The sequence below is a fragment of the Poecilia formosa genome, unplaced genomic scaffold (genome assembly GCF_000485575.1).
Source record: "Poecilia formosa unplaced genomic scaffold, Poecilia_formosa-5.1.2 Scaffold123, whole genome shotgun sequence".
NCBI lineage: Eukaryota > Metazoa > Chordata > Actinopteri > Cyprinodontiformes > Poeciliidae > Poecilia > Poecilia formosa.
Genome location: NW_006800062.1, coordinates 1,374,797 through 1,391,661, shown reverse-complemented (window position 1 = coordinate 1,391,661; position 16,865 = coordinate 1,374,797). Strand labels below are relative to the sequence as shown.

General features: G+C 38.0%; 1 protein-coding gene and 1 long non-coding RNA gene across 2 annotated transcripts; one reads left to right on the top strand and one right to left on the bottom strand.

Moving 5' to 3' along the window:
* Positions 1-342: 342 nt before the first annotated feature.
* Positions 343-6,365, bottom strand: LOC103144251 (uncharacterized). Its single transcript, XR_476902.2, has 2 exons — positions 6,054-6,365; positions 343-812 (listed from the first exon to the last, which is right to left on the bottom strand). It is a non-coding gene; the product is annotated as an uncharacterized LOC103144251 (long non-coding RNA).
* prlh2r (prolactin releasing hormone 2 receptor) lies at positions 4,746-15,134 on the top strand. Its single transcript, XM_007561144.2, has 3 exons — positions 4,746-4,927; positions 7,624-8,522; positions 14,357-15,134. Exons 2-3 carry the CDS (start codon positions 7,626-7,628, stop codon positions 14,681-14,683), a joined length of 1,224 nt encoding a protein of 407 aa, XP_007561206.1. The 5' UTR covers positions 4,746-4,927; positions 7,624-7,625; the 3' UTR covers positions 14,684-15,134.
* Positions 15,135-16,865: the final 1,731 nt, after the last annotated feature.

Genomic DNA, 16,865 nt, shown 5'->3' with positions numbered 1-16,865 from the left:
TATTGATAATTTGATTTGTTGCTCAGTGTTTGAGTAGACTTTTTACCAAATACTATTTACTCTTACTTTAATAACTTTTTGGATGGCTACCTTTTACTTTTACTTGAGTAAAAATATGTTGAAGTAGTACTACTTTTACTTGAGTACAATTTTTAGGAACTCTACCCACCTCTGGGTGTAACTGAAGTTTGATACAAAGAATATCAACAAAGACCAGGATAATGTTCTTTGGAAATATGAGTCTGAAATGAAATTATTTTTCATGTTTGGCATAAACAAGGAAATCAACCTTATGCCAGACATAAATAATAAATCGGATTGGAAATCAAAATGCAAACAGATCTTGATAAATAAATGAATATTTAATAGCTGCATATTCAAAATTGATGAATAAGAGTCAATCCCCAGGAGGTCTGCCATGAGTCCCACCTGATTTCCTGCTTGAGAGAACCAACATTTTCTCAAAAAGAGCGCCATCGTCTTAAAGTGAGCCACTTATACCTGCACACAATGGGTGGACACACGTGAGGTTGCCTTCCCTGCATGTGGCAACGCTCCATTTGGAGAATAAAAAGGTAGAACCAAGAAACGACTGCTGTGGCCGTGGTCACATGTTAGACCTGAGGCTTGCCGCTGACAGTCACACTCTGAGGAGGCTGCAGCAATAAAACGTTATATTCTGCACAAGGAACTCATCACACAGGAGAGGGAATCGGCCACTTGGCTTTCTTGGAGGATTTGTCTGCTCAGCAGTCTAATAACTCCACAGAAAAGACTCCCAGTAACCTCAGATGAACCAGGTGAAAAAACTCCTGCAGACAGAAACAGGTGGAAAAATCCTCAGTAAATCCAACAGCAGCGTCAGGAAAGAACCCAACATTTAGAGACGTAAAAAAATCAAACTTTTATTGTCAGAAACTGACAAATATTTAAACTTTATGCTGCTTATCACAACCTGGTTATTTCAGGTTTTTCTGTCTAGTTCAAATATATTAGAACAATTCAAATAAACTAACTTACAAGTAACCTTTCAGTGACTTACAGCTTTTTGTAAGTAAATAAGTCCTCAATATTGATGAAAAAGTTCTGGTTCCCCTGGTGGATTATTTCACTTATAATGTGGGAATAATATTGTGTTTTAAGTGAAATAATCTGTCAATAGAACTAGTACTTTTTAAAATAATAGGGAATTATTTATTTAAAACCAACTGCTGAGTCTTAGTTTTGTCTTATTTCAAGTATACTGAGATTAAATTTTAAATTTTAGAAATTAGACATTCTAGTGCAACCATCTTATTTCACTTCAAATAAATAAAAAAACTAACTTACCAGTAATCTTTCAGTGAGTTATATGAGCTTTTCTAAAGTAAATAATTAATTAATATTGATTTTTTTTTAAAAAGTATTAGTTTCACTGGTGGATTATTTCATTTATAATTTAGGAGAAATGTCTTGTTATAAGTGAAATAATCTGCAAGTGGAACTTGAAGTTTTTTGGTCACTGAAACATCTTAAAACTGAAATGACCTGAAAATTAATCACTGAAATTGATTTTGGTTCAACAGAATAATTTAAAATAAATGAATGAAGTTATTTCAGTGACCAGAATGAGTTTTTCAGTCATTAACAACTTTGTCCATGCGTGTATTTTAACACAATCTTGATGAGATCATAAATATTCTGGGAGAAAATTATGGAAAAATAAGATTATTCTGGCTCTAATAATCCTTCGCTCTACATGAACAGAGCTGACTAGTAATGAATTCTGGGTTGTTTTTGACAGTCAGTGTCACGCTGACTTTAAAGACCCAAACAATAAAGGTCATGATTCCCAAGTCATTATTATGAAAGTTTAATGTGTTTCCAGCTACTGAGGCGTCCAGTTTGTCTCCTCATGTTTCAATCAGCTCTTCTCTTCAGCAAACAAGTGTTTTGTTTTGTTTTCTGATGTACCTCACTGCAGGAGATGTGACGCAATTCGTTCACGATTCCAGGAAGTCAAGATCTGGTGATTCCGCCAACAGAGACGTGAAAAATGTATTTTTCTCTGGAAAAAGTTTACTTCTTTTTCTCGCATTTAAATGTTTTAGATCAGGGACGTCAATTTTTTTTCATTTTGGGCCACATCAAAATCATTAATGTGTTCAAAGGATCTGCCAGAATGCATAGATAAAACATAAAACTGCTAAAATATTAATAAAAAGCTGTACTTTTTAAAATTAGCTAATATTGAACATCTTTTCATGGGATTTAATGATTGTTTTTATGATTTTTTGCAATCAAAATCGAAGATGTAGTGTTGCTAATTTAGGAATGTTTTCAGGGAATTTTGTAATATTTGCACTTATATATGACATTAAATGTGACTTTCATTATTTGAGGTATAGAAGTGACAAATACCGCCACCTACAGGTGGGAGTTAACATCACTTAAACTCAATGATTTGACCAATTTTGAGAAGACTTTGCATAATTATGCATTATTTGAGTTTGGGTAAAAAAAATTGGCTGATGTATGAAATGTGGCATCTGGAGTCTAGAGGGCCACATAAGAAGATACGGCGGGCCAGATTTGGCCCACAGGCCTCAACTTTGACACGTTTTAGATCATCAGATGCATGATAACCTCAGTATTAAATGTCATGCCAATTTTCTTTTAGTTGTAGTTGCATTTAGGTCTCTTGTTTTTTGTTTTAGTCGACTGAAATAGCTGTGAATTTCAGTGACTACAATGTATATATAATACAGAAAGATGCTTATTTGTACATCCATCCGTGCTCTTATGCTTCCTTAAAAAGGTTAGGATAGGTCTGGGCTATATGGGACATGTTCATTTAATTTTTTGCAGAACATCACTCTTAAATAATGAGATTTTATTCTGGTCAGTTCTGCCTATTCTGAGCTGTTTCAGGGCATCTTGGCACTTTAAATCTAAATAAGCTGCTGCTGGCCACACCCAAAAGTGTAAAACTCAATGTTTACACCAACACATTAAAATGGCTGCAAGGAGATGCGTATGAACACGTTTCCTCTAGTCCTTACCACCCCCAGTCACAAGGCGCTCTAGAAAGATGGCATCAGACTATCAAGGCCAATATGCGCAAATATTATCATGAGACAGACAAAAGCTGGGATGAAAGACTTCCTTTTCTGCTGTTTGCAGCCCGAGAAGCTAAACAGGAGTCTTTAGGTTTTAGCCCTGCTGAACTGGTTTTTGGGTATGGTGCAAGAGGACCACTGAAGGTTCTGAAAGAACAACTCCTGTCTGCTGAGACGCAGCCACAATCTAATGTTCTTGAGTTTGTCACAGTGTCGGGAATGTCTTTATCATGCTTATCGATAGCATGACATCTTCATCATCCTGGACTGATCATGTTAACACTTTGAAAACTGTGTTTGCTCGTCTAGCTCAAGCCTCACTCACCTTGAATCTGGCAAAATGTGAGTTTGCCAAAGCAGTGGTGACCTACCTTGGAAAGGAAGTGGGCCTTGACCTGACATGATCCTGTTTGAGAAGCTGACTGTTTGTGGGGCCTGAACTGATCTTGCTGGGAGCATCTTGGTGAATAATTGTCTAAGAAGTGTTTCTGTTCACAGTGGAAGCTGGTAGGGGTTCTCTGCCATTTTTGTTGCAAACTGTTTTCTCCTGTTTTTTGGTTAGCAAGGGAGTTTAGGTTTTGTATTTTCTTTTAGTTCTGCTTTAGAAAGTGGTTGTTTTATTTTATAATTATAAGGGGGTGTTTTGTTTATTATTTTGGCCTTGGAGACCCTGAAGCATAAAGCTTCCCTGTTTTTTTTGTCTCCTGTAGTTGTTTTATCAGAATTGTAAAATAAATTATGTTCCGTTACTGACATCAAATATTCGGATTGACTGACTTTTATGTTAAGCCCAGTGCCAGCATTTACTTTAGGGGTTTTGGGATGGGGTTGTAACAGCGTAATTATACAACCGTACATCTTTGAAAAGCATTAGTAGAGCCTTCTGTACAATCAACAAGAATGCAGCAAGTGGTTTCTGGTTGGAAAGTCAACAACAAAAACACTTGTCTTTTCCAGCAGCCATTGTACAGTGCATAGAGCAATAAAACCAGCTGATCAAACGTACTGGAGCTCAGCTTGGGTTGCTAGGTGACAAACTAGGCTTCTGAGGTTGCTAAGCAACGGCACAGTGCCAGTTGAATGTGACTTAACAATTGGGAGGTTTTTGAAACGACTCGTTTTCCAGACACCACAAAAACATCAACTTATTGCCAAGCACTTGGACTGTTTTAAGAAGCAGTAAAAACTATAAAGCAAGAAAAAAAAACTGCAAAATGAGAATTTTGCATAATTTGTCCCCTTTAAACTAAATAATTAGGTCATTACCATGCAGCTAGTACCTCATACATCTTTAAAAATTATTTCGTCATACCTAAATAAAAAAGTACATGTATGTATTCTTAGTTTTTGAACTTTATTTAGATTTGAATGTTTAATTATCTGATACAAGTATTAAAAAAGCAACCGCTGGAGGAAATTTGTGATGTAATTTTAACAATGTTGTATAAGGCATGTCTAACAGCACTGGGTAATATGGAGGAATTAAAGAAAATTCAATGTGACCACAGCTAATCTCTGATACACCGACTGGATCATCTGGAGGTAATTACACCCGTCCTTTTTAAATAAGAGATTTCTATCTGAATATCAGACTTCCTCAAGAACATTTACAACAGACTCTTTTTTTCCCCCCCATCATAGTGGAGGTGACTCACGCACAATCACATACTGAGTGGTCTGTGTGTGTCTGTGTGTGTGAAGCCCACTGACAAAGAGAGAGAGCGACCTCACATCTTTATTTCAAAGCACAGAGGAGGAAATTCTGCACAACGGCAGGACTCCCTGCAAGATAGAAGACACTAACAGGTGCCGAGCCTCCGGACTAACAGGTACTTTTTCCTCTAATATGAACTTCACTGACAAAACATAGTCAAATACTTTCAGTATGTTGCATTAAACAGAAGAATAGTTGACTTAAAACAAGTCTAAAGTCAGAATAGCATTGTTTTATGTTGCAGCTTTAAACCAAGATGGTATAAATATTAATTTTAAGTTTTGATTGGGATTATTTTTGGGAATAATTTGGTAGTTTGAGACAGACTAAAGACATGCAGTAGCCAGGCTCATTATGATGCACTTATTTCTGCGCTACAGTGCGTTGAACACGTAATGAGGCGTTGCCTCTTTTTGCATCACTGCTACCTGGGCTTCAGCATCTCAGATGGGATTTCTTCTGATTGTGTGCTTGATGCCTGCTACTTGTTCTCTTTTCAATCACAAAACTGACACAAAGAGACAGATTGTTCTGTATCCACCCACCTCCAGTGTAAAAGTGAGTCTTGCTGCTGTTTAATCTTTTTCTGATCTGGAAGATTGAATTATATTTAATTATTTAGTGTTTTTAATCTTTTTTTTTTAACAAAAGCCGCAAATCAAGTCCTCTTTCTTGACTTTTTTGTTTAATATCTGATGATATTGAACCTTTGCAACTACGTCACTCAGTCATTCTAGCCGCCATGATGTTACGTCGGAAATGAAGATCGGGAGTATTGAACTGAACGACTTAAGTTGTTTTCCCAAGTTGTTTTTGCCAGTTTATTAATGGCTTTTACTTGTTCAAGTCAAACAAATTTGACTCTGAGCGTAACAAACCTGGTTGGGGCTCATAGACGGCGGTATTTACAGAAGTAGGAAACAGCTAGCTTAGAAACCGACCCGTACCTCCTCCCTCCTGATGTGATCAAATTACCGACTTTGCCTGAATTCACACCACATTATTTTTGTCACTATGTCATAAACTGCGGTTCCCTTTACACCGGAGCAGCATTAAAAACGTACAGAAGACGAGATGCTAACCAGCTAACCAGTATGTAGCTAACCATACATGCTAGGCTACATGACGGTGCGGCACCGTTTCCATGGTTACTGATAGTCAGACGCTACCTCCGCCATAATGCAATATTTCATATCTTTCTAATAATACTTACTTATAAAGTATATGAACGTTACTCTTACCTTGTAAAAAGTGTTCGCTGCAAGTCCGCGGTTACACCGAGTCATTATGGCTGACGGCTGCTGCCCATCGCTCCTCGTTAAAAGTTATACAATAAAATGACAGGTTTGGTTTGTATCCGTGTCTGTTTGACCGCGAAGTATCCTATGACCACTTTTTACTGCGAAATCAGCTTAATAAAAGCGATATTAGGCCACCACATATGCGTTTTTTCGACAGGCTTTACAGGAACGCACAGGTTGTTTTGAGGTCCGTCATGGCGGAGCGGGCCGAGTTTCGATGCGAATGACGTCACGTGTAAAGGGTAAATGAGTATTTAATTTCATGTAAAGATGTTTGAGGATATGTTCAGCGTGGTTCACGTGTGCTGAACACATCATCTGGTCTTCTCATGAATACCCGATGCATCAGATTTAGAGAGGCTCAGAGAATAAAAGCTGCAAACTAAGAAGTGTTGGGTTTGTTGACGGGGACAAAAAGCCTCGCTGAAGGTTCTTTAATGAGCTTGATGGAGAGCTCTGAAGTGGCCGCTGATTATTCTCCTCTAATGTGACTCATCTCATCAAGCCAAGGGTGTCCAAACTTCACAAGCCAAAAATTTATTTTTTTTTAATAAACTGAAATCATAAAGTTTGATAGAAATGTTCAACCATAAAGTTAACATGAAATATTTTAATTGCTCTGCAAAAACACAAAGGCTTCAGTATTTTTGGTCTAGTTTCTTGTGTAAGTATCTTAAAACACTTGAAATATGACATAAACTTACAAGTAACTTTTTTCAGCAAGATATAGGAGCTTCTTTGAAGTAAATAATTTAACATTGATTTAAAAAAATACTCGTTTCACTAAAATTGGAAACGTGATACAACCTAATTGTGGAACTAGAACATTTTCATCAATATTAAGAATTTATTGACAAGCTCTTGTGTCTTGTTAAAAGGTTACTTGTAAGTTTTTGTCTTATTTCAAGTGTATTAAGAAATGCTCACTTAAAACTATACCAAAAATACTCATTCTGATTTTGTGTTTTTGAATCTTGGGGTTGCAGCGGTCCATTTTTTTCACTTCCAATGCCGATACTGATATCAATATCTAAGGTTTATTATCGGCTGGTGTCTATCCAATACAGGAAAACAGTTTTGAATTGACTGAAAACTTTTCTTAAAAAAAAAATAAAAATAAAAAGAGATAAATGTACTGAATTAGAAACAGTGCAGCATACTTAAATAAACCAATAACTTCCCAATCTTGGTCAGATATGTAAAAAAATCATTTGAATTTGTTCAGTCAGTTCATTTTGGAGTATAAAAATAAAACTGACAAAATTAAACTGCTACAAACCTTTCAAATAGTTCAGAATAGTTAAATTATGAATTGTAAATGTAAAATAAATAATAAAACATGATGTTGCTCAGAATCCAAAGCATATGGACCGGAAACATCATCACTGATACCCTATCTAGAATATTTTTCAGTATCGGGACGATACAGATGTAAATAATCGGATCGGTGGAATGAGTCTTAGTTTCTTTTTGAATGTCGACCTAATCATCTCCGTCTTCGTTTCTGCAGACATGGACTGGGAGAAAGCGATGAATTTCTCCAGAGTGAACTCTTCGACCCTGGCCTCTGACTCTTCATCCTCCTTTTCTTCATCCTCCTGCTGTAACTCCTCCCACCTCCTCTTCCACCCCTCTCTGTTTCCGGTCCCCACGTTTTCCGGCTTCGACCTACTGTTCAGCCTGAAGCTCCTCTTCATCCCGCTCTACTCTGTCGTGGTTCTGATCGCCTGCTCCGGGAACCTCCTCCTCCTCTTTCTCATCTGGTACAACAAAAAGAGACACAACACCACTAACTTCCTCATCAGTAACTTGGCGCTAGTCGACCTGGTGATGTGCGTCTTCTGCGTCCCTTTGACGGCCTCCTACGCCTTCGACAGGCGCGGTTGGGTGTTCGGGTACCACATGTGTCACTTTGTGACCGTGATGCAGTCCACCGCTGTTTACGCAGCGGTTCTGTCCCTCATGGCCATCGCAGTGGATCGTTATATCGTTGTAGCGTATCCCATTCGCAAGAGAGTGGGATGCCAGTTCTGCTGCTGCCTGGTGATGCTGATCTGGTTGTCCTCTTTGGCGCTCTCCACCCCGACTGCGCTTCACACGGTCTACCTGGACCTGCACGCTGCGGGCCTGGACATGGCGGTCTGCGAGGAGTTTTGGGATGGACAGGAACAAGGCAGACTCATTTACTCCTGTTTCATCCTCTTCTTTTCCTACTTTGTCCCGCTGGCTGCTGTGTCCATTTCCTACTGTGCTATATCCTGCCACCTGAAGCGGAGGACCACGTCCAGTTTGACAGCATGTCCCGAGCTGAGGTGCGCACGGGCCGCCTGGAGTAGACGGCGGAGGAAGACCTTCTATCTGCTGCTGGTTTCTGTTCTCTGCTTTGCCTTCTCCTGGCTCCCCTTGCAGGTAAACATGAATACAGGCTGTCTGCATATCCTTAAAAAGTTTTAAAAAGCCTTAAAGGTGACCTATCATGATTCCTTGAATAGGTTGAGAAGGTTGTGATAGGTGTCTAGAAAACATGTTCATTACATTTTTTTGCACAAAATCATTCTTGGGTAATGACATTTTGGTCTGGTCAGTTCAGACTGAGATATTTTAGGGCCTCCGTCACTTTACATCCAAATTAACTTCTGCTGGCCCCCAACTCAACATTTACACTCGCTCCTGAAAATGACTGCAAACAAATGCACAAATATACAGCAGTACATCTTTGAAAAGCAGAAGTGGAGTCTCCTGCACAAGAATGCAGAAAGTGGTTTCTGGATGGTAAGTCAACAACAAAACACTTGTCTTTTCCAGCAGCCATTGTACAGCGCATACAGTGGTAAAATAAGCTGACCAAATGAGCTGGAGCTCTGCTTCAGCTGCTAGGTGACGGGCTAGGCTAAGCCAGGGTTGCTAGGTGATGGCGTGACTCAACATTCAGGAGGCTTTTGAAATTGCACATTTTCCAGGAACCAGAAAACTTAAACTTTTTGCCATAAAACAGTTGTGAGTGTGTGTGTTTTTAAGCATCTGGGCTGTTTTTAAAAGCTGCTCAGACCCAAATGGAAGTACAAAGCCGTGTAAACTTTGAATGTTTCATAATATATTCCCTTCAAATTAATGTATCTTAAATTACGGCCTTAAAAATCTCTTAACTTAATTAAAAAAATGTAAGTTGCCCTGAAATACGTTAATCAGAGGCCTTACATATTTTCTTTGAATGACTTATCTCTCAGGCAAAAGCTTGAGTTGTGCGCAAAAACCTTGTTTGCGTTCTGCGACTTTAGGCGGCTGAGGCTGCAGCTGCTAATATACCCTTGTTAGCTAGGTAGGTTTTGCATCTGTCATTGGTAAGCAAGCAAATTTATCATCAGTTTACTGGATGTTTGATTTTGCTTCTGGCTCTCTTCTGTTGCCAACCAATGAAAAGCGAGATGCATTCTGTTCAAATAGGCTCGGTATTATAGTGGTTGATAGTATTAATATGCAGTTTTCTTCTGCAGGTTTCTGTTATGATACCTGTCTTAAGTTTCATTCACAGCGGTCTTTAAAAGTCTTAAATTTGAGTTGCCGAAATCTGCAGATACCCTGGAATGAAGCATCACGCTGATTGACATTCTGAGTAGAAAAGGGGAATCTCTTGAGAGTTAGGAAATCAGATTAAAGCCCATTTTATGCCTGAACCTGCAGTCCTGGAGCCAATCAAACCAGATTCCATCCATTTATTTTCTTTGCTGCTTATTGTTGAAGGGTCTCAAGGGGAGCTGGTGCCTATTTCCAGCAATAAATGAACAAGAGGAAAAGTAAATGCTGGACTGGTTGGTATTCCACACCAAAAATAATCATGCACACACACACTAAGGGTAATTCAGAGACCAGTGTGGCTTGGATCACTGGTGGAAGCAATTTGAACATGAAGAAGAAACACGTCTAAAGAACTAGTTCCACTGGGAGATTATTTCACTTAAAGCATTTTTCCACCAATGGAACTAGTATCTTTTCCTCAATATTAAGGAATTATTTACCTAAAATAAGCTCTCATATCTTGCTGAAAAGTTACTTATAAGTTAGTTTTGTCTTATTTCAAATGTACTACAAACTAGACTAAAAACATTAAGAAGTTATTATTATTATTTTCTGATCTATAAGAAGAAGAAAATGTTTAGGTTATTTGTGGATGCCATGAATCATAAAACATCAGTCATGTACATCCAAAAGCCACGTAGCAGCGCACATAAGAAGCACCGTCAACGGGCCTGAAAGCTCTAAAACTGGACCATCGCTTTAAAAAAGATTTAGTTTTATTAGTCATGGCTTTCATTGCAATGTCTGCACATACAGATCTTGTAATGAGAAAACATGGAGAAAAATAGCAAGTCAGCAGTTATATAACACTTTGAGCTGCACTCTGCTGTTTCTTTGACACAGCTTAAACAATGACAAATTGCAGCTACAAAACTGTAGAAACTGTTAATTTTTACCACATTCAGTCACTTTTATTGATGCAGAGTCAATACGCAATGGTAAGAAACCCATTTACAAATGTTTAACTGGTAATATGGAATCATATTATCCAAAATAATCCAAATATATGAACAGACTCAAATTAAATTATATTAGGCATGTGGCGATGGGGAAGATTATTGATTTCCTGTGTGAAGTTCGGTCCTGTCATCCAATTTATTGCATATTAATCAAGTTAAAGATCTGCGGGTTGTGTTGTCTAACAAGGACATGAGCCCATCTTCCACTTTACAGGTTTAATGAATTTACTGAAGAGTGCTTGGTGCCAGAGGCCACAACAAATCTTCCTGCAAAGTGGAGAACTAACAACGGTCCGACGAGAAACCAATGATGTAATGGATGATCTATAAGGCAAAAGCCAGAGACGGAAATCAAAATGATCAACAAATTAGGTCAAATTGAAACCCACTTGAAGTGGGTTCAAAGTGTTTAAACCCACCTTTGGGAAGCAGCCAATCAGAGACTGTTGTGATTTTACCCGATAGTCTGAACTTGATTCAACTGGGAATCAAAATTGCAACATTTGTTGCATTTTTAGCTGCTGCCATTCACTTTCACACTGCAGTCAAATGAACCAAAACCTGTTCCCCTCCTCACCTCCGGGGGCGCTGCACCAAGACAAGAACCACTACAGGAAACAACACGTAGATCTCTAAAGAAGATACTGAGAGCAACTTCCTTCTTCACAAAACGTTAGAAATTCTGCATTGTGAATGCTGTAAGCTGAATATTTTTAGTGGAAATTGCAGAAGTTGACTGCAGAAGACTTTCAGAAATGTGAGAGAATAAAGTAAAAACCTGCAAAATACAAACAAAATTCCAGTCAGAAAGCATTAGAAATGTATGCAGAACGCCGTTTACAAAGCTAAACTGTAAGGTCATAGTTTATAAGTTAGATGAGATAAAAACAAAAACTAGCTGAAATACTAAAGATAACCTGTCATCTGCAGAAACGCAAAAATTAATACTGGATGTTTGAAACTGCTAAAAAAAAATGCTTTGAGCGATAAATAGAATATAAGCTAAATGGACTAAACTTTATATACATGCATGTATATAAAGTTTAGTCCATTTAGCTTATATTCTATTTATCGCTCAAAGCATCACAGCCTGTGAAGGAGGTTTGTGTAGCACTGTTTAGTTTACTAAGGGACTGGATGACACATAAAACCAGAAGACTTAGGAATGACCCCTGGAGCTGAAGTAATTAAAAGAAAAAAATGCAAAAGAATAACTGCTTTCAATACCAGGTATTTTGAAGAAAAAAAATTAAGTGGACATCACAAAAACACAAATGGAACCCAAAAAATAAATACAATCACACAGTACTGCAGCAAATCGTCCGGATGAAGGTGCATAAACTGTGCAACAACAGCCCTAAATTTCCCCATTGATTGTCGCAGGTCAGCACAGGGACCAACTGGCAACATTTGAAAAGTCCAGGGGTTTGTAAGTCCAGGTATGTGAGGGGAAAATATCCAAGCCCAGTTTGTTGTCAACGGAGAAGAGATGAATAGTGGTTTGTGTGTCTGTATGGTGAGGTGGAGGTGCAGACCATCACAGCCTCCTACCAGACCAGTAGAGGAACCTTCAGGTCCGCTGCCTCAAAGTCAGAAACTCGCCATCCTTGAACCCTAAAAGGGTCACCTGGCCTGCATTAAAATAAACAGGACCAGTAAATTACCAGACTGCAAATTAGCTAGACACTTTTCAATGATCAGGTACATAAATCAAATGCAATTATGTCAACAAATCTGTATGTCTTAGGACAAAAATAGAGATATCTCATCTAACTCATATTAAAATCATATTGAGTTTAATAAGTTAAAAAGGTAATAATTGGCTGCAGACGCCACCCAACAATTAGCAGAGGCTACAAAAACCACCATGCTAAACAACAAACATTTTGTTCACCAGTTCCATTCGCAGTTCTGTGCAAGACAAACTTTGTGGCTCCAAGCTCACTGGTTGTTCAGATCTAAATAATATTTTAAAAGTGCATAACAAACAAAGCGATTAATTAGTTGTTTGGAAGCACAAACCTGTAGCAGCTGACCTCCCCCTCACAGCTGACTGGGAAAGCTGGAGCAGGCCATCACTTCTGCTCCATGACTGACCGTCATTCTGACCAATGATGCTGCATCTGGAGCAGCAGAGGCGGGTGAAAGGGCAGATTTTACCCTGGGCTACAGTAGGAAATGATGACATTGGGGTTTGAAGGAGCGGTTGGAGCTAGCGTTACATTTAGCTCTCACATTGTAAAATTCAGCTTCTATTTAAGCGGAACTCACACAAGGGGGATACGTCACAGGCATCAGGTAAAATATGTTACACCAGTTAATTTGAGAAGTAAATAAATAGCCAACCACTCAATATGAAATTTAGTTGAGTTTTAGCAACAATGATTTATTACAAAAACCACAAGCTAAGAAATAATAATAGTTATCCTGATAAATTGATCAATAACCAAAAATCACTCAAAAAAAAGGTTAGGTTAGATTTAATTCACTCAGTTCATGTCAGTATAGAAACCCAAATGGTTAAATGTCCAAATATTCCTGTTCCTTTTTCATGCGAATATTGTCCACAAAAGAGTTCCATATCCTGGAAGAATTTCTCCATTCTTCCAGGATATGGAAGAATATCCTAGAAGATATTCTGCCAGGATATTCCTTGAATATCCTAGAAGAATAGCCTGGATCTTTCAATTTTGAAAGTCAAAATTCAAAATGAAAAATCCAAAGCGGAATAATTTTACAATGAAATAACAGCAACTGTTATACAAATCAGATGATACATTTACTCTTCAATGTATTTATCCAGGAAAAAAACAAAAACAAACATAGTGGTTATGTTACAATGTTCCAGTGGTTTGTTTGGGTTTTCTGAAGACTGTTCGTACTGCAAGCAAAACCTTAAATCTGGAAAACCTGAAATAAACAGAAGTATTTGGAGGATATGACCACATTTTATAGTTTAAATGGTGTTAAAATCTGGAAGTACACTGAATTAGTTAGCTGTGAACATTTTTTAGCATAATTTTTCAGAATTATGGGATGTTTCATTCATTTCAATGGGTCTCAATATGATTGTAAAAAGCTGAATATTTCATAAACTGTAGATGATGTCAATACCAAAAGACATAGACATAACGTCCTGAGTCAGCAGAATATGGTGAAAGTTGAATGGTTGATGTAGCATGAAGTGTACAGAAGTAGCTAAGTAGCAAAACAACAGATTTTATCAGTTGTAGGATTTCTATTTTGTCTTTGGTAAAAGATGTCCACCCATTTCTCGCACAGGTTATAAACTTGTTTTAATTGCATTTACCCAGAATGCCTTGCACTCTAGCCCACCTCCTGATTCTGGAGCCGTCTTTGGTCTGCTTGCCGCTAACATGTGCATTCACACCGCAGCAGGTTTCACTTCAAACAAATCAAAACTAAGGTTTCACTTTTTTGCTGGGCATTAGAGTTTGATGGCACATTCACACTTCCCCAAACAAACCAGACACAAACTATGTCCTTGTTCTGCATATTTGAAATGTTTCAGTGCATTTCATTCACCCAATGAAAGAAACTTTGCATGCAGATCTTGGAGTATTGAACCTCCAAGGTCAAAAACAGATCGGGTCATGCTACAAGAGGTTGATTTGCTTTCTATATTGGACTGCATATTTCTGAAATATTACAGTTTCTTGCCTTTCAATAACACGCCTTATTTTCCAGGTGGTGAACCTGATCCGTGACCTGGACACAGACTTCTCCATACTGGGGAAGAATTACATTAACGTCATCCAGGTGTCTGCTCACCTGCTCGCCATGAGCTCGGCGTGCTACAACCCCTTCATTTACGCTTCGCTGCACAATAAATTCCTGTCCTACCTCTGTCTCAACCCCCTGACTCGCAGGAGAGGAACAGAGAAGCACGGAGGTCAGGGGTCAAGCGTGCTGACGACGTCTCACAGGATGCCGCGCCTCAACACCTTCACCACCGTGGCGGATTTACCTGCCGTTGTCCTGAATGACCTCGTGCCAAAAGAAAACTACATCTGAGCCGCGATGTTTTTGTCTCAAAATGTGTAATAAAGATTTTCACATCAGCTTTACAAACATCACTAAAAGCAGGTGAGATGGAGGGTGTGAACTTTTACTAACGGTGACACAAATGAATCTAAAGCACACTTTAAATACAAAACATTAAGACTGTCACATTCCTCTTTGTACAAATAAATCAGTAGAAAAATAATCTTATCACTTTGAAAATGTAGATATTTTAGGAATGATGCAAATGCTGAACAGTTTAGTTATGCTGCTGTTTGCTGTAAGTTTCCTTATCTTGTAAAATGGTTTTTCAGCCTTTAGTTGGCCATCGCTGTTTGTGCACATTTTAATGTTTATGTGATGTGGAAAAGTATTTTCAGATCATTAAACAAACTTTAATATAAGACAGAAATAACCTGAGCAAAACTTTTATTTATGGAAATAATAAAAACCTTGTTAAATCTACACTTGACTGTGTTTTTTATTTCGGAAGTCAAACTTGGTTACTGCCTAATAGATCCTGTCTGACTATATGACCTCTATGGGAGGGGTCAAAGGTCAAAACCACGGATGACCCAAACATTTTACTCAATTAGCAAAACTTCAACATATTTTTAGTCAAGTAAACAAGTGGCAGTCAAAAAAATATTCAAGAGTAAAACAATATTTGGTAAAAAGGTTACTTGAGCACAGAGTAACTGATCGTTGTATTTTAAAATAATGTCACCAGATGGACAAAAATACAAAGTTATGAGCAGATTTGTGTATATTGAAAATGAAAATAATTCGATAAAATAAAATTTGGATTGTGGAAATTAAAGAAAATAGTAGATTTTTTTGCAGCACAGACTGAATGAATGAATTCATGTCAGACTTCAGAACAATCGATTGAGCTGCAGATGTGACATTTGTCGGACAGTGCGTGTGTAAACTTTTTAGCGTGTTTAAAATGTCAGCTGAGATGAGGACAGAATGTGGCACTCACATTATGTCTTCTATAATTATAAAGCAATGAATGAACTTGATAAGTATAGTTTGTAGTGTCACTTGTGTTTTTTGAAGTAAATACTAGTTATACAAAGCAAAATGCATACAAAATTACTGCAATTTGTGTTCTAGTGCCATCAAACTGTAGTTCTGCTTTGAGCTTTGTTCAAACTTCACTGTTGAGTCACAGCCTGAAACAAAACAACAGTTTCTCAACTTATTATTTTCTTACATTAAACTAGCAGCCAAACAAGCCGTTTGACTGCAAAGTTTCTCTGTTTGTCCGACCTTAGATGTGAAGCTGCCTTGACCCGAGACATTTGAGATTTGTTGAGCTAACAAGCTGGAGTGAGTTTCTCTCAAAGAGAGAAAAACTTTTTCTTCTATCGGCTGCTGCCTTTAACGAGTCATCTGCTGTTTGTGTCTCTTAAAATCAAACTTGTTTTCAGTGGTTATTGACTCTATGTTGTTTTCTATTTAATAATTTAAGTGCTTTTCAAAACGTCTTATTCTGCTTTTAATGTTAAATACTTTGCAAGGCAGGGATCTTTTAAAAGTGACAAATTAGAACTAAATGTTCTATAACGAACATGTTCATTACATTTTATGAACAACATCATTCTTAGATAAAGAAGTTTCATTCTGGTCGGTTCTGTCTATTTTGATGATTGGCTGGGCGACCATCAAAATCAGCCACAGTAGAATCGTCGTCTTGCAATCGGAAGGTTGTAGGTTCGATTCCAGCTTCCTCCTGTCACATGTCAATGTGTCACACTTAACCCCAAAGTGCCAACCGATCTGTGTATCAGTGTATAAATGTGTGAGCGTTTGTGAGTGCGAATGGGTGAATGTGACTTTAGTGTAAAGTGCTTTGAGTGGTCAAAATGACTGGAAAAGCGCTATATACTGTAAGTGCAGTCCATTTGAGCTCCTTCAAAAACACAAAACCAACTGACCAAATTCCCTAGAATTCTGCTTTGGTTGCTAGGTGACGGGCTGGGCTTCCCTGTGGTTGCTAGGTGACGGGCAGTGCTTGTGGATTTGTGACCTGACATTCAGAAGGTTTTTGAAACATGTCATTTTTCTGACACTAAAACATACAAACTTATTCTCTAAAAACATCTGGTTGGCTTTTTAAGCATTTGGACTGCTTTGAGAAGCAGTTGAGGCCCAAATGGAAGTACAAAAATGAGAGAAATGTGAATTT